Source organism: Erythrolamprus reginae, chromosome 2 (genome assembly GCF_031021105.1).
Source record: "Erythrolamprus reginae isolate rEryReg1 chromosome 2, rEryReg1.hap1, whole genome shotgun sequence".
NCBI lineage: Eukaryota > Metazoa > Chordata > Lepidosauria > Squamata > Dipsadidae > Erythrolamprus > Erythrolamprus reginae.
The window spans coordinates 201,698,543-201,723,195 of record NC_091951.1 but is presented as its reverse complement, the minus strand read 5'-3'; the positions used below and the strand labels follow the sequence as shown (position 1 = coordinate 201,723,195).

The window sequence follows — 24,653 nt, the reverse complement described above, 5'->3', positions numbered from 1 at the left end:
TGAGTGCCCATACCCATAATTCAATACCAGGGGAGGGCAAAAACAGCTTCCCCTGCCCCCTGGAGGCCAGAAATGGCCTCTTTCCCAACTTCTGGTGAACCCAGTAGGCTCGTGTTTTGTCCTCCCCAGGCTCCAAAGACTTCCCTGGAGGTAAAAATGTTCTCCTCCATCCCCCCAGAGGTTCTCTGGAAGCCAAAAATACCTTCCCACAGCCTCTGTGTGAGCCAAAAATCAGCTGGCTGGCAAACACATGCACATTGGAGCTGTGCTAGGGCAACAGCTCGTGTGCCAGCAGATATGGCTCTGCATGCCACCTGTGGCACCCGTGCCATAGGTTCGCCATCACTGCCCTAGAATCAGCAACATTTCCATACCAGTAGTGGGTTCTAAAACCCTTTACAGGTCCTGGGCGAATGGGCAGAGTGCTACCGGTTCTTAGAACTGGTCTGAATCAGGAGCAACCCGCGGCTATTCCGCACCCTAGACAAGCCCCTCTTATAAAGTTTACCATTTTACCCCATTTCTCTGCAACTGCCTCTAAAGGCAAACTGCTTTTAGGAATAAATATATCCTCGCAGTACCTGGATCTCATTTTTATTTATTCTTGTGCAAACCCAGCTCAAGTTGAAACCCCAAATTATTTCCTGACAGTTGTTTAGACCAGTGTTTCCCCACCTTGGCAACTTGAAGATGTTTGGACTTCAACTTCCAGAATTCCCCAGCCAGCAAATGCTGGCTGGGGAATTCTGGGAGTTGAAGTCCAAATATCTTCAAGTTGCCAAGTTTGGGAAACACTGTTTTAGACTATGTTCCCATGTACACAGCAGCTACCTTGGTGGTGCTTCCTGTAACCCATTTGTCTAGAATGCCCCTAAGTCTTACTGCAAAAAAAAAAAAAAAAAGATCATGGTTGAATTGAACTTGCACTTTATAAAACAAGTTTGGCTTCGTGATCAAAAGATTAAAAAAAAAACTGTAGAAAACCACCCGTTTCCAAAAAGATTTAAGGATTGTTCCAGATGAGGCTTTTTAAAAAAAAGATACATATTGCCATGTCCTCCTTTTGCAAACCCCCCACCTTTTATCATTTTCATATTTCTCTTTCCAAAGAAAAACTGTATAAAGGGAAAACAAGAGAATGGTTGCAGAATTCCTTATTTTCTTTTGATCAATAAGCTTAAGAACTCTCCACCTGAAAAGCTATTCAGCGTTACCTGGGGGGAAAATGCTTAGATATCTTGCAGAAACACTGTCCTTCCTCATGTGCTTCCCAAGGGTCAGAAGATATCAAACTCCAGAAACTGATTTGTTGATTCACTTGAATCTCGGAATCTACCAGCCAAAAGCAGATGTAAAAAACCCCCAACAACCCAAAAATGCAACACTTAAAGAAAACTTCAGGTGTGTATGAGGGGGAGGAGCAGTCAGGTGCACTTGCATTCCTACTTGTTTTCAAATTCATAACTAAACTCAGTTTTTTAAAAGTAAAAAATCAGTTCCAGGTTTTCTTCTTTTTGGTACCTGTTTGGTGGTTTGTAGTGGGGTAAAACTATAGTATATCTGCTATTGCTGATATTTGGTCAGTTGTCCGGCAATATGTCCCAAATCCCAATGAACGTTACCCCCACTTGCTGTTCATTTACAGCTCAATACCCTCTGATCTTACAAAAGATCTTTACCTTCCTAAGATCTCCAGTGCATCCGAACTTTCAAACAACCTGAACGATCTCTATGCTAATAAAACAATTGCCTTTCTGATCATTGATAGTAAACCATCCCATAAGGATTTTTAAACAACATGCAGTTACAAGGAAACACTTCTTTTGATCCTCTTCCTCCTCTTTCAGTTTTAGCCTTAAATAAGCTGGACTCCCTCACCCCTTTCTCTCTCTCCTTCCCCCCCCCCCCAAAATCAACTACAAACAAAATGGTAGACAGTGGATATTTACGTTTGAAGTCCTGGATGTGGCGTAGGAAGGTCTGAACTTGCTCAAACATTTTCAGGTAGAGAGGGTGGTGAAACAATCAGGGAAGAAGCTAAAACAGGGAGCTGGTCCTCTCTCGTGGCTGCTCCTCTTTGCTCTCTGTTCTTCTCTGCACCCCCTCTCAGGAATTTTTCCCTTCGCCTGATAAACCAAGAACTTTCAGGGGAGGGAACGGAGTAGCTGACGCTTAACCTGTTCAGAACCGGGAGGAACAAGTTGCTCAGTGCGTGTGGGTGTGTATTTTTAAAAGAGTTGAACCCTGGCTATTTACTCTCACATGGAAATAAAATTAAGGCTTGTAATTCTCTAAACACAAGGTGAGAGACAGGTGCTTTCTCAAACGATCAGAAATCAATTGCATTTGCTTTTCCCATTCTACTATTCAATCAAAAGACCAAGAAGATTGTTTACAACATTACACTGACTTCACCTTTGTTTAAATACTATGCTGCATTGCTTCTTGGTGTTCTTTTAATTCTTCTTTCCTGCCCCCAGTACGTGTGCACACAAAATTTAGAGTAATGTACATTTTGTCATGCCACGAAGAAAGGAAATAGATTTCCTCAAACGCAAAAAAAAAATAATCAAGTGATACTTCAAAATTAATATATTTATTACTGTATGTCCTCATGGACTTGAATCCTATAATCATACATAAGCAATTTTTTAAAATGTTGCACAACTGGTGTTTTTGTAGCAACATACGTAGCTATTCTTGAAACTGAACAATGATTGTAGTATAATGATGTCAGCCTGAGATGTTTGATGTGACAAAGATTCATTTTGAAGGTTATGTTTGAAGGTTATTTTGAAGGTTATACTCCTTCCAATTTCTAAATTTGTCTTTAACAACTTTATTGATTAAATAATTTCAGCTTGTCTGATATAAAAATGGTTGTATTTCACCATTCTGTTCTCCGCTGAACTATCAGTACCTTCCCCTATAATTTAAGATTTAAAAAGATTTATCTGGATTCTCATTTATTTTGGGGGAAAGTGTGTGTTTAATCATTCCTTGCTCAGAATGCCAGACATAATATGTTACCTGCAAACTACTACTGAAAAATATATTCAATGTACCAACAAAATCTTCACAATGTTAAAATAGACCTGATGATCACATTTGACCTAATTCCTTTTCTTTGCTTTTTTTGTATTACCTGTCCTCATTTGGGATTTCAGATAACCCAGAAACTTGAACTCTTTCATAACATTGCATTATACAAAAATTGTGCAATTGTCTATTTTGTATTTTCTTTAAGTGCCAGCTCATTTGTTTTCATTACTAAGGAAGTTGCATCAACAACAGAAACAAACTACGGTACATACAAAGGTATGTTCAGCAAATATTTGGAATTGGTTCAAAGAGTGTGAGTACAATAATTGGAATTTTGGCAGGACATGGGTGCAGACTAAAATTCCCAATATTTCCCATCCTTACCAGCTCTTCCAGCTGCAACTCCATCCGTTGACGGTGCCATGCTACATCCATGTGGTTCTTTTGGACCATCCACATTTATGGGTTCCCCAGCCCCTCCTGCTGGGCGAGGCCTCCTCAGCCTCTGGGAGCAACGAGCAGGACACACAAGTACATTTCGAGGTTCAGGACCCACAAAACTGGTCACAGTCAAAGTGTCCCCTGGGGGACCCCCCCAAGGGTTAGAAAGATCATGAGGACCACTTTTGTTATGAGTGGAGTTGGGCAAGCAATGTTCTTGTCTAACAGAGCAGTTTTCCTGAGGATGCCTATGGGAGTGATGACCTGTAAGAACAAGAAGGGCGAAGGGAAAATTTCATTAGGGGGATGGCCAACTGCAGAACCAAGTGGCATAACGTATATTCTCAGCAGTGATTGAAGTACAGTGATACCTTGTCTTACGAACTTAATTGGTTCTGGGACGAGGTTTGTAAGGTGAAAAGTTTGTAAGACGAAACAATGTTTCCCATAGGAATCAATGAAAAAGCGATTAATGCGTGCAAGCCCAAAACTCACCCCTTTTGCCAGCCGAAGTGCGCATTTTTGCATTGCTGGGATTCCTCTGAGGCTCCCCTCCATGGGAAACCCCACCTCCGGACTTCCGTGTTTTTGTGATGCTGCAGGGGAATCCCAGCAGCGCAAAAACGGGTGTTTTGCTGGCAACGGAAGTTCGGAGGTGGGGTTTCTCAGCAAGGGGAGCCTCAGCGAAATCACAGCATCCTAAAAACATGGATGTCTGGAGGTGGGGCTTCAAGGAGTTCCGTGTTTTTGCGATGCTGCAATTTCGCTGAGGCTCCCCTTGCTGGGAAACCCCACCTCCGGATTTCCGTTGGCAGTGAAGCACCCATTTTTGTGCTGCTGGGATTCCCCTGCTGGAATTCCCCTGCAGCATCACAAAAACACGGAAGTCTGGAGGTGGGGTTTCCCATGGAGGGGAGCCTCAGAGGAATCCCAGCAGTGCAAAAACGGGCTGGCAAAAGGGGTGAGTTTTGGGCTTGCACGCATTAATCACTTTTCCATTGATTTCTATGGGAAACACTGTTTCATCTTACAAACTTTTCACCTTACAAACCTCGTCCTGGAACCAATTAAGTTTGTAAGATGAAGTATTACTGTATTTGGCACATCTCAACCTTGGTATGCCTAATATCTAGTATTTATGTCTTCAGGTTCTGATTCTTCAAGCCAGCGTGGTCTACTGGTTAAATGACTGGATTGAGACTATGACAAGTTAAATTTCCACTCAGTCATGAAGCTCACTAAGAAACTATGGACAAGCCTAACTTACTCCATGTGATATGACTGATGTGAAGATAAAATTAGAGGAGGGGTATTATGTGTGTCCTCTGAACTCCTGGAGGAAAGGTGGAATACAAACATAGCAAATCATTACAAGTTTTACCTTTGAGTCAATACTTGATGTGAGTGAGAGGGTACAGTTATAAATCAATCTGACAGATTTTTGCAAATGAAAACCACCACTCAAAATAGTATTTGCTATATTTAGTTATTACTTTGAAATATATATTTTTTCCACCATTAGCTGGTGAATAAATTTGCACCAGACAAATTGTGGCAAAAATCTGCTCTGCATCACTGATATCCTGCCTTTCTTCAACAGAGCATAAGGTGAAATGCTTGTCTTCCATCTGGATGCTGTCGGGGGATACACTTCGATTTAGCGATGCGGCTGTCTTCTGCATATGTATGTACTTATTGTATTGGTTTCTTTGGTTCTATTTTGAACTGCTGTTGTATTTAAATTTTTGGAGTTATATTGTGAGATGCTCAAAATCATTTTGATCCTGGCAGTGCCTAAATAGAATAAATGAAGCTATGTGAAAATTTACTAGTCTGGATTGGCCCTCATTATGCAGCAACTTCTCTAATCTCAGAGTTAACTGTAAATTTTTAGAAGCCAACACAAAATAGCAATTTTATAATGGCTTTGTAATGCAATACCAATTTTGTAATTACCAATGCAGGAAAGTGGATGCATTTTACACATAGCAATTAATAGTGACAGGAGGCTGATTCAGTTCATGAAACTAAATCTCTTCTTTCCTAAAGCTTACACATTTTCCTAGTTGTCCATTTGTGTAGCTTGTTATATTTTCCAGGTCTGGACAAACTATTATTCACTTTTATTTATGAAAGCAAGCTAAAGATGGCTGTACAGAAAAGTCAGTTTTCAAATAAATGATTATTGTTAGCTTGTAATTCACTATAACCCAATTTTGGTAATCACTACTCCCTGCAGTTTTCTTGGCAAGGTCTTTCAGAAGAAGTTGCCCTAACCTTCTTCCTAGGGCTCAGAAGATGTTACTGAACCAAAGTCACCCAGCTGGCTTCATGTCCAAAGCAGAATTCATGGTTTTCAGATTTTTAACCTGGTGACTAAACACTACATCAAACTAGGAGTGAAATGCTCCCAGTCCAGGTGTGCCTGCTGGTGGTCAGAGAACTGGTAGCGATGGCAGCACGAGCATTTGCCCACCTACCCAGATCCCACCATTTGGGTTCTTTTACTCTCTGCACATGTGCAAAGCATTCTGCACATGTGCAGAGGGTAAAAGAACCCAAATGGCAGCTGGGAGCATTTCGCCCCTGCATCAAACCGGTTCTCACACCATATTTAGGCATCAATAGCATCCGACAACCTATTGAACTAAGCATCTACATCTCCAGGGAATATAGGGCTACAGCTGAAATGACAGATCGATTCTGCTGTCAAAAAACTTACATGGATATGTCCTTAAATTCTGCAGAAGTTAAGCTCATCTGGAAGAAGACTTTACTTTTTAATTCCAGATAGAAACTTTCTGATTTCCTCCTTGTGATTGCCAATGTTGAAATAAGAGCCGGGGTGACACAATGGTTAGACTGCAGGCTACTTCAGCTAACTGCTAGCTGTAGTTCAGCAGTTCAAATCTCACCACCGGTTCAAGGTTGACTCAGCCTTCCATCCTTCTGGGTAAAATGAGGACCCAGATTGTTGAGGACAATATACTGTGACTCTGTAAACCATTTAGAGAGGGCTGTAAAAGCACTATGAAGAGGTATATAAGTCTAAATGTGATTTATGTCTAAATGCTATTTCAAAAGAGAAGAAAAATGTGAATATCAATGTAGTCCACAGTTAGCTTTTGAAAGGCTGAAAACCATGATTTGGTATTAAATATGAATACAGGTAGTCCTCAACTTACAACCATTCATTTTAGGACTGTTCGAAGTTAAAACAGCACTGAAAAAAAGCGGCTTACGGTTGTTTTTCAGACTTACAAACATTGCAGTGTTCCCCCATAGTCATGTGACTGGCACGCTTGGCAACTAACTCATATTTATGATGGTTGTAGTTTCCAGGGGTCCTGCAATCACGCTTTATGATTTCTTTGACAAGTAAAATCAATAAAGCCAGATTCAATCTGCAACCGTGTTATTAACTTAACGACTTCAATGATTCACTTAAAAACTGTAGCAAGGTAGGTCATAAAAAATGGGGCAAAACTCTTGCTTAGAAACAGACATTGTGGGCTCAATTGCGGTTGTAATTTGAAGACTGCCTGTACTTATGGCTTTTAAAGTGCTCATATATAAAAGCATTTAGTTAACTGTATACTAACATTACTATTTAATCCATCCTTTTCTAATTTGATGAACATCAGATGCAATGCACAGCTTGTCCTCACTTAACAGCCCTAGTTGGGGACTGGCAACTTAGCAACTCTAAGAGGAAAATCATGTCACCATAACTGGGCTTACGACTTTCAATTCCCCTTTGGTCATTAAGTAAAGCAATACAGTCCCTAATTGAAAAATCACGTGCCTGTGGCTAATGTTTTTACTTCTACCTTCTATATTGCAAGCCGGTTGCAAAGTATGAAAATGGTGATCAGCGACTGAGGAATGCTTTTTTCTGCCCCCTAGCATTGTTGTAACTTTAAATGACTGGTGCACAAGGCAGTTGGTAAGTGAGAACTGCTTGTACAACTGCCCAAATTTCCCCTCTGAACAGGTGAAACAAAAACCATGCACGCATATTCCAACAGTCTGACTGTTAACGTTCAAATGCTTGGGAAATAAGAGATGATGGAGAAGAATCAAAATCAGTGTTGCACAATCTGAAATTTCATTAAAAAAAAAGATAACACAATTTTTACATACAACTCTTTCATTGCCTTCTACAAGTCTTCCCTCAAGAGAGTAATAGAACTGGGCTACTGCCCCATTTTCTCAGCTCTCGGAATATCTTTTTCTAACTCTGTGAATACAGCACTACTCATTACAACTCGCTTGTGGAATGAAGTGGCATGCGTGTCACAGGCAAGCCATTTACCTATTTTCAACATTTATACCCCAGTTGGAAGACACATCCAGCATATCAGCAATTATGATAAAATACGGCAGCTTCTGATCTGAACCAGAAGTGTTGAATATTGTGCGTGGATGAAAGCTGCACTGGGCAATCTAAACGCTTCTTTCCAAGAACCAATGACTGACGTGATATTCTTGTTTCAAGGTTTCTTCTGTTGCAAGGCACTGAGTATCAGCAAAGCATTAATGTGTTGAAATGGTTGTCTAAGCTCGCATGCATAATGGCCAAGCATAATGGCTACTCTTAAGATCATTTGATTGCTAGTTTGGTATAGTGGTTTAGGCACTAAACTAGAAACTGGGAGACCATGACTTCTAGTTCTACTTTAGGTATGAAGCCAGTTGAGTGACTTGGGCTAGTTATGTTCTTCCTCAATGCTAAGAAGAAAGAAAACTTCTGAAAAACCTTGCTACGAAAAATGGCATGGAATTGTTCACGTAGTTGAGTCAACACTGACTCAAAGCCGCCATCACCACCACCACACACCAAATCGTTTTAGAGTTGTGTCCCCTACATATAATAATGGGACCGCAATTGAATCCAGGAAGACTAGTCCCATCATTGAGTAACTGGAGCAAGCATTTCAGGCAGCAGATACTGCAGGTGTTTCTAAGCTCTTTCTTCATTTCCCTTTGATGCAAGGACCAAGAGTACACCTTTTAACTGTTCTCAGGTGTGGTGATGGACCATTGCCAGTGTTGAAGTAAATGTTGGCAGGTTTCTGCATATGGGGTGGAAGAAGGCAGCTTCTCAACCTTGGCCTTAGCATCAAAGTGCCTTGGGATAGCCTTGGACACAGGAATGTTTTTGGTGCCTCCTGATGCAAGAATGCAATGTGAATTATACGAGATACGCATCTTCAATCACCAGAACTAAACACTCTGGAAATTCCTATTAGACCTCAGCTCTCCAATGCACATACAGTGGTACCTCTACCTACGAACCTAATTCGTTCCATGACCAGGTTCTTAAGTAGAAAAGTTTGTAAGAAGAAGCAATTTTTCCCATAGGAATCAATGTAAAAGCAAATAATGCATGCAATTGGGGAAACCACAGGGAGAGTGGAGGCCCTGTTTCCTCCCAGGAGATTCCTAGAGAGGCCCCACAGAGGCTTCTCCCTGCCTCTTCCGGCCCTGTTTCCTCCCAGGAGATTCCTAGACAGGCCCCAGAGAGGCTTCTCCCCACCTTTTTCGGCCCTGTTTCCTCCCAGGAGATTCCTAGAGAGGCCCCACAGAGGCTTCTCCCTGCCTTTTCCGGTTACAGTTTCGGAGGCTCGGGTTTGTAAGTGGAAAATTTTGAGAAGAGGCAAAAAAATCTTGAACACCCGGTCCTTATCTACAAAAGTTTGTAAGTAGAGGCGTTCTTAGGTAGAGGTACCACTGTACATGGATGTTTTAAGAAATGTTTCTCCCTTTCATGCATCATTCATTGTAGGAAATGCTGCTGCATCTGCACTAAACAGCTCTTATGAAAACTGTGGCTAAAGCAAGATTTTAATGCAGGTGTGCGTTTAAGGTCAGATTCCAACTGTGACTAAAGTGAGACATGAGGGCATTGTTATTAATAATAATGGCCCCATGCTTACAGCCATTTGGCAAACTGTTTGCATTAGCTTACTTTCATGTCAATGTGAATTCCTTGTCTGAGAATTATATACTAGTGCATCTTCTCTGGCAGATAATTTGAACTCTGCTTTGTCACCCCCCCTCCCAAGCAGTGATCAGAGCTCTCCCTCCTGGTTGCTTGCAGCTGTCAGGATCAACCCAGGCGTAAAAGGCAAGCAGAAGCAAAATGCCAACCCAGCCCGGCGGAGCTAAGCCAAGAGCCTTGGGGGAGAAAGCCACACAGCCCGTGTCCTTAGAGCTGATGTCGCTCACCTTTCCTTTCCACCAGAAGGATCACATCTCCCGTTCGCATATGCTCCTGCAACACACTCTCCACTTCTCCGGGGCTCAGGTCTCGGACGTCAGCCCCGTTCACCTTGGCGATGACATCTCCTTCTTCCAGCAAAGGACACCGCTGCCGGTCCCAGATCTTCACCACCCGAGCCCCTCGCCTGCCTCCTCTGAGGGATCCTACTCCAAACCAGGGCCCAGAAGGGCTGCAGGGCAAGGGCACGGGGGTAAGGTGGCTGCAGGGTGGCCCCCGGTGGAGGTGCCGCTCCGCATGTTCCTCTTCGTCGCCCAGACAGGCTTTGGTGCAACAGCGGACGCTGAGTCCACGGGTCCTGCGTGGTGGGGCCGGTCCAGCTTCTTGGCCGCATGCTGGGCCTCTGGGGATAATGGGACTGGGGGGTACAGCACCGTAAGTTGGTGGAGGGCGTCGGGGCAAGAGAGGCTGCCCGTCAGAAAGGCAGGAACAAGGTGACTGGCGATGGGTATATTGGAGGATACAGTTCCCGTCAACTACTACTACGACATTCACTGCAAGGTGGAAGGAAAACAAAGAGAGCTATCTTGGTCTATGCACGACAGGCAACAACACAGCATCTTTTGCCCAAAGGGAGGGCAACGTGGGCTCTTCCAGCTGTTTGGAGCCACACTTCACCCAAGATCTTGCCACCAGCCAGGCTGGCAAGGGTGACATATAGAGGTGACATATAAACCTCCACGTGTTACTCGGTTGCTTAATTCTGGTTTAAGTCAAGGTGAAGACCAAATGAAAGCGAAATATCTCACTCCAATTTTTGTATCACATTTTCTCCATACAAAATCATTTGTCAAATGATTGACAAATCATTTGACAAATGAGTCAATCAGCAGTACAGCACGGTACATGACCTGTTTTATGTAACAGGTTTAATAAAGGACAGGCAACCATTTCTAGTTTTCCATATTATTTAAAAGCTTATAAGCAATGAGACTTAGTACCTGAGGAAGCAAGTACAGTACTTAACTGGTGGTATATCATAGCATTTGTTATTTGAAAGTATTTGTAATAGATATGAAATTTCATATAGGTTTATGATTGATGCATGTTATGAGCAGCTTTAGTAACCCAGTGTGCAGCACTGGTTTAAGTGGGGTATACATGTGAAAATAAATAAATAAGCAAATGCTTGCTAACTAACACAAGATACTAAAACAGTTGACATCTAAGGCAAAAGGTCATAGTCAAAGTCACATTTAAATGGGTAAAATAGAACATTTCAATGAATTTCAAGTATCCAGATCAACTTGACCCAAGAATAGTCATTGCTATGGAATGCAAGGCTATAAAATGATTACAAACTAGCCATTCATCTGCTTGAGTTTGAAAAGGGTAATCTTGTCCAGCGCAGAAAATAAGCCTCAGTGAATTTGGATGGGCTTCCCTCCATCAAGTTTATTTATTTAGTGTATATGGCATTTATAGAGGTCAGGCAAACACTGATATACAAACGTAGTTTAAATAAAGCGTCAGAACATATACTGCTCAAAAAAAATAAAGGGAACACTCAAACAACACATCCTAGATCTGAATGAATGAAATATTCTCATTGAATACTTTGTTCTGTACAAAGTTGAATGTGCACAACAGCATGTGAAATCGATTGTCAATCAGTGTTGCTTCCTAAGCGGACAGTTTGATTTCACAGAAGTTTGATTTACTTGGAGTTATATTGTGTTGTTTAAGTGTTCCCTTTATTTTTGTTGAGCAGTGTACTGTATATATGTGTGTGTATATCTGTGTGTATGTGTGTAAGATATGTGGGCAATACAATTTAGAAGATAATATATTAAATTAAGACAAAACCATTGAGACACCTTTCCCCCAGGCTTTTTTATATTTATGTTTGGGTATGTATATGTTGTTTGCTTTTTAAAATATGATAGGGTTTTATGTGCTTTTTAATATTAGATTTGTTTTCGCTGGAATGTTGTTTTTATTATTGTTGTGAGCCGCCCCGAGTCTTCGGAGAGGGGTGGCATACAAATCTAATAAATTGAATTGAATTGAATTGTTATGTGACACATCAAAGCTTTTTCCCCTTTGCTAAATTGGGCGTGGCCAAGACATGATGCATCTGGCTGGTTTTAGGCCTTGCGGAAGGCCTGTGGGCCACAAATCTGACACTCCTGCAATAGATGTTATAATTCGATATCTGAGGAAGCTAACCATCTAACTGCTTCTGGTGTGGCAGAGGTGAGATCATCCCAGGTGCCTTGAAATTTCCTGAGGGAGACATTCCCTCTTGAGTTAATAACAAGCATAAGATTGCAGCCTATATTTGATATCAGATCTGGATCCGATAAACGTCTTTTGCTACAACTGTCTTAAGTCAGTTCCTCCTATCCTCAGGGGTACCAGAGAAATCTGTAATGAAAGCTGAGAAGATAAATGGGACGGTGTCACAGAGACGGGATGTGAAAATTATGTCTCTCAAGAGCTGTGTTCCTGAGGGACTATACATTGGCCATAGGCAGAAATAATCCAGTCCAGTGATGGACACATATAAGCATGAGTAGGACTGTTGTGATTAGCTCTGGCCCAGCTCCTGTCCCAAGGACTGTGGATGTGGGGGAGACATCCACATGCAGCAGGCCTGTTTTGCTCCTGGTGGAATCTGCTGATGAAGGCTCCTCTGACCAAGAAGACATGAGTGACAGGGAGGAGGAGAGTGTGGCAGACAGCTCAGAAGGAGATCAATTATCTAGCTCCTCCTTGGATTCAGAACAAGAGTTAATGATACAGCCACGCATACGGAGAGCGATGCACAGGCAACAACAACTGAGAGATTATTATCAAAGAAAATGAGGCCACCTGTGGTTGGGTGGGGCTGTGGTAATTAGTGAGGCTGCTATAAATAGCAGGCTGTGGGTTTGGCCATTGTGGAGGATTATCTGATCTTTGTGTTTCGTGACTGCTTTACTGACTGACTTTTTGGGTGCTGATTTTTCCCCGCTTTGAAACTAAACCAGGGCAAAGAGTGTTTCACTTTGTGAAAGAAGAAGGACTGTGAATTACCTCACAGCTGCAAGCTAAGTATCACAGAACTGATAAGGGACTTGTACAAATTACCAGTTTGTTTGGAGACAAGTGCTCTTTGCTATACCAAAAGAGGCCTTCGTTTATTTGCATAAAGAACATTGTTTTGAATTTTCAAAGGTGTGTGTGTCTGAAATTGTATCTGTTCATTTTCGGGAGGATTCTACCAGAGAGCTCGACAGAACAAGGACCAACCTATCTCTCTTTCTGTCTCCTGATCTAACACTTTTACTGCCTAAAAAAGAAAGAAAATTAGGTCCCTCAACTACCTACACCAAGGTACAGAATTCTAAGCCCACCATGAAGAGATTGGACAACCATTTTTCTGAAATGGCATAGGGTCGTGATGGCGAACTTATGGCATGCATACCACAGGTAGCACGTGAAGCCATATTAGACGGCAGGCGAGACATTGCCCCATGTCAGCTCCAGCGCACGTGTGCGTACTTGCAAGCTGATTTTCGACCTTGGGGAAGGCCGTTTCGTCCTCTGGACACTTCAGGGTAGCTTCCTGCACTTCCAGAGTGCAAAAAACAGCCCAGCAGAGAAACCAGAAGTATGGAAAATGCACTTCCGGTTTGCCTGTTGTGCTGTTTTTTTCACACTCTGGGGCTTCTGGAAGTTTCCTGAACCCTCCGGAGTGCAAAAAGCAGCACAATGGGCAAACCGGAAGTCCATTTTTCTGAACTTCTGGTTTGCCCGTTTTTTCACATTCCAGGCTTCAGTGAGGCAAGTGCGCATGTGTGGGGACAGGAGGTGATTGTGTACATGCCCGGGGGGGTTGCGCATGCACAGGGGGAGGGAAGGGGTGTGGACATGTGCACGCAAGCTAGCACACCAACACACAAACTTTTGGCACACGAACCCAAAAAGGTTCGCCGTCACTGGTATAGGGTTTCTTGACTGAACGGGGTTGAGCTAGAACAGTGTTTCCCAACCTTGGCAACTTGGAGATATTTGGACTTCAACTCCCAGAATTCCCCAGCCAGCGAATGCTGGCTGGGGAATTCTGGGAGTTGAAGTCCAAATATCTCCAAGTTGCCAAGGTTGGGAAACACTGGGCTAGAAGACCTCCAAAGTCCCTTCCAACTCAGTTATTCTCTTCTGGAATGTTTTAGTGCTGCAGAAAACCTTACAGGAAATTCTTATTTCTGGGAAAAGCTAACAGGCAATCCTCAATTTATGTCCCTAATTGAGCCCAAAACTACGGTCGTAAGTTATGCTGGTTGTTAAGTGAGTCACCATGTGACTATCTCCCAATTTTATGACCTTTTTAGAAGCAGTCATTAAGCAAATCCACAATTGCCTGCAAAGGTTTCCCCCCCCCCTGGACGTTGGAACTAAATGCCAGTTTTCAGCAAAAACATTGCAAATCACAGTCATGTGACAGAGGGAGGCTGCAAATGGCCAATAATGTAGGCCAGCTGTCAAGCGCCCAAAACATGACCATGTGACCATGTGGGAGAGGCAGCCATCAGATGCATCTGGGTCAAGAGAAGGCCCGAGGAAGTCTATCGTAACTTTAAATGGTCACTAAGCAACCAGTCATAAGTCAAGGACTACCTGTACTTGCTGCTTTTGCATGACACTCAAAACCTATTACAGTGTTCCCTCCATTTTTGCGAGGGATGCATTCTGAGACCGCCCGTGAAAGTTGAATTTCCGCGAAGTAGAGATGCGGAAGTAAATGCACCATTTTTGGCTATGAAAAGTATCCCAAGCCTTCCCTTAACATTTTAAACCCCTAAATTGCTATTTCCCATTCCCTTAGCAACCATTTAGATTATTACTCGCCATGTTTATTTATTAAAGTTTATTTAAAAAAATATTTATTAAAGGTGGATGAAAGTTTGGTGATGACATATGACGTTATTGGGTGGGAAAAACCATGGTATAGGGGGGAAAACCGCGAAGTATTTTTTAATTAATATTTTTGAAAAACCGTGGTATAGACTTTTCGCGAAGTTTGAACCCGCGAAAATAGAGGAAACACTGTACTTGAAACCAGCGAGGTTCATGGGGAGGAGGGGTGGGGATGACATCAAAATGACAGTGACTGAGCTATGAAAGGCCTCCCCTTTTTTATGTAGACTAAAAGAGGATTTGATCACCGGCCATAGTACTCATATTATTTATTATTTATTTACTTATTATATTTGTCAAACAAGTATAGAATTATAGTTTGTATTTAACATAACAAAGTATAAAGAAGTGACAAAAAGGATAATAGGACAGAAGGACATGGATGGTAGGCACAATGGTGCGCTTATGCACACCCCTTAGTGCACTTATGCACACCCCATTTTGGCGCTGTTGTCCCCCCACCAGCAGTTTATTTATTTATTGGATTTATATGCCTTTATACTTTCATCTCCCTCTTCACAGGAGCTGCCCTGCTTTGTCCCTTTCTGCTCTTTCACGTACGTTCTTCTTTTACCCCAAATGAACTGCTGAGACAGAGTTCTCTTGCCAAAGTTATAAACAGATCCCTTTTAGTTGGGCTGCCACTCCTGGGATGTCAAAAAAGTAATAATAATAATAATTAAAAAAGCAGAAAACACTAACCCTTTGGAACAGCTAGGTTTTTTATATACCATATACCATAGATATATGTATATATTTCGTATATTTGTTTTCGTAGATTTTCACGGGTATATGTATGTAGATTGTTCTGAGTTCGGGTTTTGCCCTGTGTAATATTTTGCATGTCTATGCGACGTTTCGGTGAAATCACATTCACCATCATCAGGCTGAAGTTTCAAGCTTCGTGCTGTTGTAAAATGGAATGTTTGCAACTGTCATTTCTTCTTAGTATATAGTGTGGGGGTGGAGATTTGGTTTGAATGTAGCAAATAGATTGGGTGATTATGTTTTAGTGATCTGATTGGTTGGTGGAATCATAATTATTAGAAGGATTGACATGGTGATTTTTATGAAGTGTTTTTATGAAGTGTTTTTTATGAACACTTCATAAAAATCACCATGTCAATCCTTCTAATAATTATGATTCCACCAACCAATCAGATCACTAAAACATAATCACCCAATCTATTTGCTACATTCAAACCAAATCTCCACCCCCACACTATATACTAAGAAGAAATGACAGTTGCAAACATTTCATTTTACAACAGCACGAAGCTTGAAACTTCAGCCTGATGATGGTGAATGTGATTTCACCGAAACGTCGCATAGACATGCAAAATATTACACAGGGCAAAACCCAAACTCAGAACAATCTACATATATATATATATAATATATTATATATATATATATATATATATATATGTTTTCGTAGATTTTCACGGGTACAGGTATGATGGTCTTGGTATATTCGGGTTTCTTCCCGTGTAGGATTTGGAAATTTCTGGCGACGTTTCGATGAGGTCCCACTCATCATCTTCAGGCTGGTGTTTCTCTCCTTGATCTCAAGTGAGCACTGCGAGACCTGAGCTGCATTCCTTCTATAAATACTGGTGGCTGGGTGTGGTTTGATGGCTCAGCAATTGCCTGCTGTGTAGAAACTTCCTGGTGAGTCAGAGGGGTAACAATTGGGGTCGTTGATGTAGCTGAGGTATGCTGATTTGTTAATGGTTGTAGATTAGGCGTGATGTCCTGAGTAGTTGGGACTTGCAGGTTACTTGATTGCTTTACAATGTGTGTCCTGAGTCTGGTTTCTGTGGCTGGGATACGTTTGAGGGCTGGTTTCCAAATGTCTGGTAAGCGAGAGGTATCATCTCGCTTGTTCATATTTTGGGGATGTTTTTCTATCTCGATGGCTTCCATGATTATTCTTTTGCTGTAGTGTTCTGTTTTGGAAATTAATTTGGTACTGTCAAAATCAATTTCATGTCCTGTGGTTTTGAAGTGTTGGAAAAGGGAGGAGGTTTTTTCTTTTTTCTTTAATGCATTCTTATGTTCTGCAACACGTGCATTTACTCTCCTGTTTGTTTGTCCAATATATGTGGCTGGGCAGATTTTACATGGTATTTGATAAACTCCCTGGTTTTCAAGTTGGATATTGTCTTTCGGGTTTCTTAGGATGTTGGCTATTTTTTTATCTGTACCAAAGGCTGTCTTGATGTTGTGTTTGCGGAGAATTTTACTGATTTTATCTGTGGTGCCTTTGATGTAAGGGAGGAGGGCGATGCCATTGTCCTGCTCTGTGTCTTGGTTCCTGGGGGTTGTCTCTTTTTGGATTAAGTTGTTGATAGCCTCTCTTTGGAATCCATTGGAAATTAATACATTAGTGAGACTGTGTAATTCAGGTTCCAGGTGGTCTTTGTCGGCTAGGCGTTTGGTTCTGGAAATGAGGGTCTTGGCTACGGAATTGATCTGTGCGGGGTGGTGGTGGGATTTTGCGTTCAAGTAGCGGTTGGTGTGTGTCTTCTTCTGGTAGACGGTGTGTCCTAGGGAGCCATCGGGTTTTTTGTAGATTAGGACGTCCAGGAAGGGAAGTTTGTTGTTGGTTTCTATTTCCATGGTGAATTGTATTTTGGGGTGTAGGCTGTTGAGATGTATGAGAAAGCTGTCTAGTTTTTCTTTCCCATGTGGCCAAATTACGAAGGTGTCATCTACATATCTAAGCCAGAGTTTGGGTTTGTATTCAGATTTGTCCAAGGCATTGGTTTCAAAATATTCCATGTATAAGTTTGCGATGACAGGTGACAGGGGTGATCCCATGGGGGCTCCTTCTATCTGTTTGTATCTTTGTCCATTGTGGATGAAGTATGTATTCATCAGGCAGTGGTTGGTCAGATCTAAGATGTGCTTCGGGGGGTTGTATTTGTTTTGGATGGCTGTCAGGGCTTCTTTGATAGGCACTTGGGTGAAGAGAGATATGACATCGAAGCTTACGAGAAGGTCACTGGGTTGTAGGTTTTGTTCCTTTATGATTTCTATGAAGTGGAATGAGTTTTGTACATGAGACATGATGGATTCTGCATAGGGCTGGAGTTGTTTGGCGAGAAATTTGGCAAGATTCTGTAGGGGTGAGCCTATGGAGCTGACTATGGGTCTGAGTGGTGTTCCTTCTTTGTGTATCTTGGGGAGGCCATAGAGCTTGGGGCATCTGGATGATTTTTCTCTGGGGATGATTCTTTGCTGGATTTCTTGACTGATGGGAGAAGCTTTTATTTTGGATTTGGTGGTTTTTTCCAGGTAGGTGGTAGGATCTGTGCTTAGAGGTTTGTAGGCGGGGTCTTGGAGTAGGTTGGATAGCTTGTCTTGGTAGTCAGATGTGTTCATCACCACAGTGGCATTGCCTTTGTCTGCTGGGAGGATGATTATGTTATTGTCTTTCCTCAAGTTGGTGAGTGCTTTTTGTTCATCTTTATGTAAGTTGCTTCTGGGTGGAATGCTGGAGCAGAGGACATTGGTGACTTCGAGTCTGATTTTGTTGGCTTCATCTTGGTTGATTTTAGTTAGGGTGGCTTCAACTCCGCATATGATATTTTCAGTGGGAATGCGTTTGGGGGCGACTGCAAAGTTGAATCCTTTGGAGAGGACGTTGGTTTCTGCTGTGGTGAGGGTCCTGTCCGATATATTATGTACTGTATTCTTCATGAGTTGCTGTGGAAAAGGTTTTGACTTCTGGTGTTTTTCCAAATTGTGGAGTTTCCTGGTGTGTATGTCTGTATTGAGGGAGGTTTCTGTTTCAGCTCTCCAGAAGGCTAGTTGTTTGGATTTGTCCCAGAGTATTGGGTGGATTCTGTTGCTGAGTTTGAGGTGAAGACTGAGTAGGTCTTTGTTGGTTTGGTCTAGTAGGAATCTTTTTCTGTGGAGTTCATTTCTAATTAGGGCTAATTCAGTTCTTTTCAGGATCCGTTCAGTGGATGGGGTTTTAGAATGGAATTTTAGTTGGCAGCATTTGGGGATCAAGTTTCTGTCTCGGCAGTTGCGTAGAAATTTGAGGTCACATAGGATGGTAGCTCTTTGAACCTCGAGTTTCTCGTAGGTCCTGGTCAGCAAGAAGGTATCCTCCCCGTAGAGGTAAGATATTTGTTTTCGTAGATTTTCACGGGTACAGGTATGATGGTCTTGGTATATTCGGGTTTCTTCCCGTGTAGGATTTGGAAATTTCTGGCGACGTTTCGATGAGGTCCCACTCATCATCTTCAGGCTGGTGTTTCTCTCCTTGATCTCAAGTGAGCACTGCGAGACCTGAGCTGCATTCCTTCTATAAATACTGGTGGCTGGGTGTGGTTTGATGGCTCAGCAATTGCCTGCTGTGTAGAAACTTCCTGGTGAGTCAGAGGGGTAACAATTGGGGTCGTTGATGTAGCTGAGGTATGCTGATTTGTTAATGGTTGTAGATTAGGCGTGATGTCCTGAGTAGTTGGGACTTGCAGGTTACTTGATTGCTTTACAATGTGTGTCCTGAGTCTGGTTTCTGTGGCTGGGATACGTTTGAGGGCTGGTTTCCAAATGTCTGGTAAGCGAGAGGTATCATCTCGCTTGTTCATATTTTGGGGATGTTTTTCTATCTCGATGGCTTCCATGATTATTCTTTTGCTGTAGTGTTCTGTTTTGGAAATTAATTTGGTACTGTCAAAATCAATTTCATGTCCTGTGGTTTTGAAGTGTTGGAAAAGGGAGGAGGTTTTTTCTTTTTTCTTTAATGCATTCTTATGTTCTGCAACACGTGCATTTACTCTCCTGTTTGTTTGTCCAATATATGTGGCTGGGCAGATTTTACATGGTATTTGATAAACTCCCTGGTTTTCAAGTTGGATATTGTCTTTCGGGTTTCTTAGGATGTTGGCTATTTTTTTATCTGTACCAAAGGCTGTCTTGATGTTGTGTTTGCGGAGAATTTTACTGATTTTATCTGTGGTGCCTTTGATGTAAGGGAGGAGGGCGATGCCATTGTCCTGCTCTGTGTCTTGGTTCCTGGGGGTTGTCTCTTTTTGGATTAAGTTGTTGATAGCCTCTCTTTGGAATCCATTGGAAATTAATACATTAGTGAGACTGTGTAATTCAGGTTCCACCCAGCATTCCACCCAGAAGCAACTTACATAAAGATGAACAAAAAGCACTCACCAACTTGAGGAAAGACAATAACATAATCATCCTCCCAGCAGACAAAGGCAATGCCACTGTGGTGATGAACACATCTGACTACCAAGACAAGCTATCCAACCTACTCCAAGACCCCGCCTACAAACCTCTAAGCACAGATCCTACCACCTACCTGGAAAAAACCACCAAATCCAAAATAAAAGCTTCTCCCATCAGTCAAGAAATCCAGCAAAGAATCATCCCCAGAGAAAAATCATCCAGATGCCCCAAGCTCTATGGCCTCCCCAAGATACACAAAGAAGGAACACCACTCAGACCCATAGTCAGCTCCATAGGCTCACCCCTACAGAATCTTGCCAAATTTCTCGCCAAACAACTCCAGCCCTATGCAGAATCCATCATGTCTCATGTACAAAACTCATTCCACTTCATAGAAATCATAAAGGAACAAAACCTACAACCCAGTGACCTTCTCGTAAGCTTCGATGTCATATCTCTCTTCACCCAAGTGCCTATCAAAGAAGCCCTGACAGCCATCCAAAACAAATACAACCCCCCGAAGCACATCTTAGATCTGACCAACCACTGCCTGATGAATACATACTTCATCCACAATGGACAAAGATACAAACAGATAGAAGGAGCCCCCATGGGATCACCCCTGTCACCTGTCATCGCAAACTTATACATGGAATATTTTGAAACCAATGCCTTGGACAAATCTGAATACAAACCCAAACTCTGGCTTAGATATGTAGATGACACCTTCGTAATTTGGCCACATGGGAAAGAAAAACTAGACAGCTTTCTCATACATCTCAACAGCCTACACCCCAAAATACAATTCACCATGGAAATAGAAACCAACAACAAACTTCCCTTCCTGGACGTCCTAATCTACAAAAAACCCGATGGCTCCCTAGGACACACCGTCTACCAGAAGAAGACACACACCAACCGCTACTTGAACGCAAAATCCCACCACCACCCCGCACAGATCAATTCCGTAGCCAAGACCCTCATTTCCAGAACCAAACGCCTAGCCGACAAAGACCACCTGGAACCTGAATTACACAGTCTCACTAATGTATTAATTTCCAATGGATTCCAAAGAGAGGCTATCAACAACTTAATCCAAAAAGAGACAACCCCCAGGAACCAAGACACAGAGCAGGACAATGGCATCGCCCTCCTCCCTTACATCAAAGGCACCACAGATAAAATCAGTAAAATTCTCCGCAAACACAACATCAAGACAGCCTTTGGTACAGATAAAAAAATAGCCAACATCCTAAGAAACCCGAAAGACAATATCCAACTTGAAAACCAGGGAGTTTATCAAATACCATGTAAAATCTGCCCAGCCACATATATTGGACAAACAAACAGGAGAGTAAATGCACGTGTTGCAGAACATAAGAATGCATTAAAGAAAAAAGAAAAAACCTCCTCCCTTTTCCAACACTTCAAAACCACAGGACATGAAATTGATTTTGACAGTACCAAATTAATTTCCAAAACAGAACACTACAGCAAAAGAATAATCATGGAAGCCATCGAGATAGAAAAACATCCCCAAAATATGAACAAGCGAGATGATACCTCTCGCTTACCAGACATTTGGAAACCAGCCCTCAAACGTATCCCAGCCACAGAAACCAGACTCAGGACACACATTGTAAAGCAATCAAGTAACCTGCAAGTCCCAACTACTCAGGACATCACGCCTAATCTACAACCATTAACAAATCAGCATACCTCAGCTACATCAACGACCCCAATTGTTACCCCTCTGACTCACCAGGAAGTTTCTACACAGCAGGCAATTGCTGAGCCATCAAACCACACCCAGCCACCAGTATTTATAGAAGGAATGCAGCTCAGGTCTCGCAGTGCTCACTTGAGATCAAGGAGAGAAACACCAGCCTGAAGATGATGAGTGGGACCTCATCGAAACGTCGCCAGAAATTTCCAAATCCTACACGGGAAGAAACCCGAATATACCAAGACCATCATATATATATATATATATATATATATATATATATATATATATAATATATTACAAGGCAAAGGTTGCAGGTTCAAGTCCCAGTGGATATGGCTAGCTGATGAGGCCAAAATAAGGCCGAAATAGATCTATCCTAGTCTCCCTTAATTTTCAAATTCAGCAAAAAAACATGTGACACATACAGATAGAATTGTCGGCTATCAATAAAATTAACTGCCTTGGAAATGGCCCTGGGTTGGGCCAAGAGGCAAAAAAGGAGCTGTGATGTTCCTTCAATATACCAGGGTGATTCGACACAAAATGTAACCCTTCCCTGGTACAGAGCTGAAAGGATTGGATACTGTAGCCTAGAGGTTAATTCTCTGCCTTACAAGGCAAAGGTTGCAGGTTCAAGTCCCAGTGAGGGTATGGCTAGCTGATGAGGCCAAAATAAGGCCGAAATAGATCTTAATTAACTGAAGACGTACAGGCAAGGCCAGTCTTCCCCTCTCAAGATTTCCATCCGCTTCTGCAGTAGACATGCAATTTTGCAGTAGACATGCGATTTTGGCAAGAGTCCTTTATATTTATTATAATTTCATAAGGTTTTCACTTTAGGCAGGCTGGATGCACTGCCCTCAGCAGTTGATTTTGAATATTTTAAGGGTACAGTACTTCTATGTATCTTGGCTTAAGTCCATGTGTTATTGGTTTCATAGAAACTCTAAGCCAATGCTGTTCTCTATACAAGGCCTCTAGACAGACTTCATTCGTCTTATCATTTTTTTTCACAATTTGTTTGTTAGTTTATAATATAAAATACAAAAGAAAAGAGTAGGAAAATAAGGGAGGAGGGAGAAAAACACAAAGGGAAAGAAGAAGAAAAAAGCATTGGCTTCCAAGGGAAATCAAATCATTTATTTGATCTTGAAGAAGTTTCCAGGCAGGGATTTCAACTGACTATTACGTATTTCTTTTTGAATAAGGGCTCAAAAATATCCTCCCAAAGTATTTTCTACTTCCATCTACACAACAAACCACACCATTAACTAAACTTGGCTAATCGATTATTCTTTTCTTTTAATAATAATAATAATAATAATAATAATAAATTAATTTTATTTTAGTATACCTGTTCTTGTTTTTTTAGAAAGAGATGTACATAATAGTTCTATTATTGGAGATTTTACTTTATGGCTTTAACAAACTCTGTGATTTGAGCTAAGAAGGGAAAAATCTATTTTATATTTTATACATATCAGTAGTAACTGGTTTACCAATGAATTTGCTACTATAATAAGAATAGTACAAGCAGCCCTCGACTTACGACCTGTTGTTTAGTTATTGTTTGAAGTTACAATGGACCTCCCTGGGAGTACTCATGACCCAGTTCCAAAGTTCTGAAAGCTGCCTCTCCTGGATCATGTGACTGCGTTTGATTCATTCAGCAACCAGCCCACATCTACAGTTGTTTGTAATATCCATGTCCATATTTGCCTTTTGCCTCCAATTTTAATTTGGTGGAAATTAGCCAAAGTTGTTGATCCTTTGTGAGCCTCATGTTAAAAACTAATTGCCAAGCAACGGTCTACCCTACACCTCCTCAGTATCTGCCCTTTGTGTACCTACACAACTTACCTCCCGCAGCTGGGGTGGTTTCTGTGGCAGGGATGCGTGTTTCACAAGTCACCTGGGGGCTTTGACGTGTGCTGCAGCTTTGGGAAAGAAGACATTAAGAAGGCATGAATATTATGTGAGCTTCTCTTCCATCTCCCCTCTCATTCAAAATCCGGCCTTTGTTCACCTGCCCACTGAGTTGCACTCACCTAATGCCACAGGGTTCAATCCGTTCGGACCTCCAGTCATGGACATGGGGGCCAGCACCCCCCATGACGGCGCCACAGTCAGCACAACCAGGGATCTCACTTCGGGGACCCAGGTTGAGCCCCCCACATCCAGCTGGGGGGCTTCGCAGGGCCCCCAGAGGTTGCTTTACTTTGTCCTGTGAGGAGAAACTGACATGATTCAAAAGATACTTCACAGGGATGCTGTTTTCAGATGCATTAACAGAGGCACAGAGTCCAGGTGAGGGGGAAATGACGGTTTTGCTCAGTTCTGTCTTGGTCAGAGGCTATTTGGTGTGGTGGATCCAGTCTGGACACCACAGTTCCAAGACAACAATGACCAGTTGAAGCAAATTCAGAGGATGGTGAAGAAACTGTAAGCCAAGACTTACATAGAAACATAGAAGATTGAAAAAGACCTCATGGTCCATCTAGTCTGCCCTTATACGATTTCCTGTATTTTATCTTAGGATGGATATATTTTTATCCCAGTCATGTTTACATTCAGTTACTGTGGATTTACCAACCACGTCTGCTGGGAGTTTGTTCCAAGCATCTACAACTCTTTCAGTAAAATAATATTTTCTCCTGTTGCTTCTGATCTTTCTCCCAACTAACTTCAGATTGTGCCCCCTTGTCCTTGTGTCCTATTAAAAAAAACTTCCCTCCTGAACCTTATTTAACCCTTTAACATATTTAAATGTTTTGATCATGTCCCCCCTTTCCATTCTGTCCTCCAGACTATACAGATTGAGTTCATGAAGTCTTTCCTGATACGTTTTATGTTTAAGACCTTCCACCATTTTTGTAGCCCGTCTTTGGACCCGTTCAATTTTGTCAATATCTTTTGGTAGGTGAGGTCTCCAGAACTGAATCAGATTCGTTTAGGATCGATTCACCTACACCAGTAGCAAACCACTAGTGACGTCACAATGATGCCATTGAACTGTTTCTGTCGGTGCTGGTCTGTGGACATTGCCATCTTTTTTAT

The 24,653-nt window shown here is 42.0% G+C and overlaps 1 protein-coding gene across 1 annotated transcript in view; it reads right to left on the bottom strand.

Moving 5' to 3' along the window:
- Window positions 1-23,709, bottom strand: part of MAGIX (MAGI family member, X-linked) — a 40,182-nt gene extending 16,473 nt beyond the window's left edge. The window contains exons 1-4 of the mRNA XM_070736809.1: window positions 23,645-23,709; window positions 23,457-23,533; window positions 9,715-10,260; window positions 3,427-3,747 (exon numbers count right to left, since the gene is read on the bottom strand). Coding sequence (XP_070592910.1) covers window positions 3,427-3,747; window positions 9,715-10,260; window positions 23,457-23,533; window positions 23,645-23,709 — 1,009 coding nt within the window. The remainder of the gene's footprint in view (window positions 1-3,426; window positions 3,748-9,714; window positions 10,261-23,456; window positions 23,534-23,644) is intronic.
- Between the last annotated feature and the right edge of the window lie 944 nt (window positions 23,710-24,653).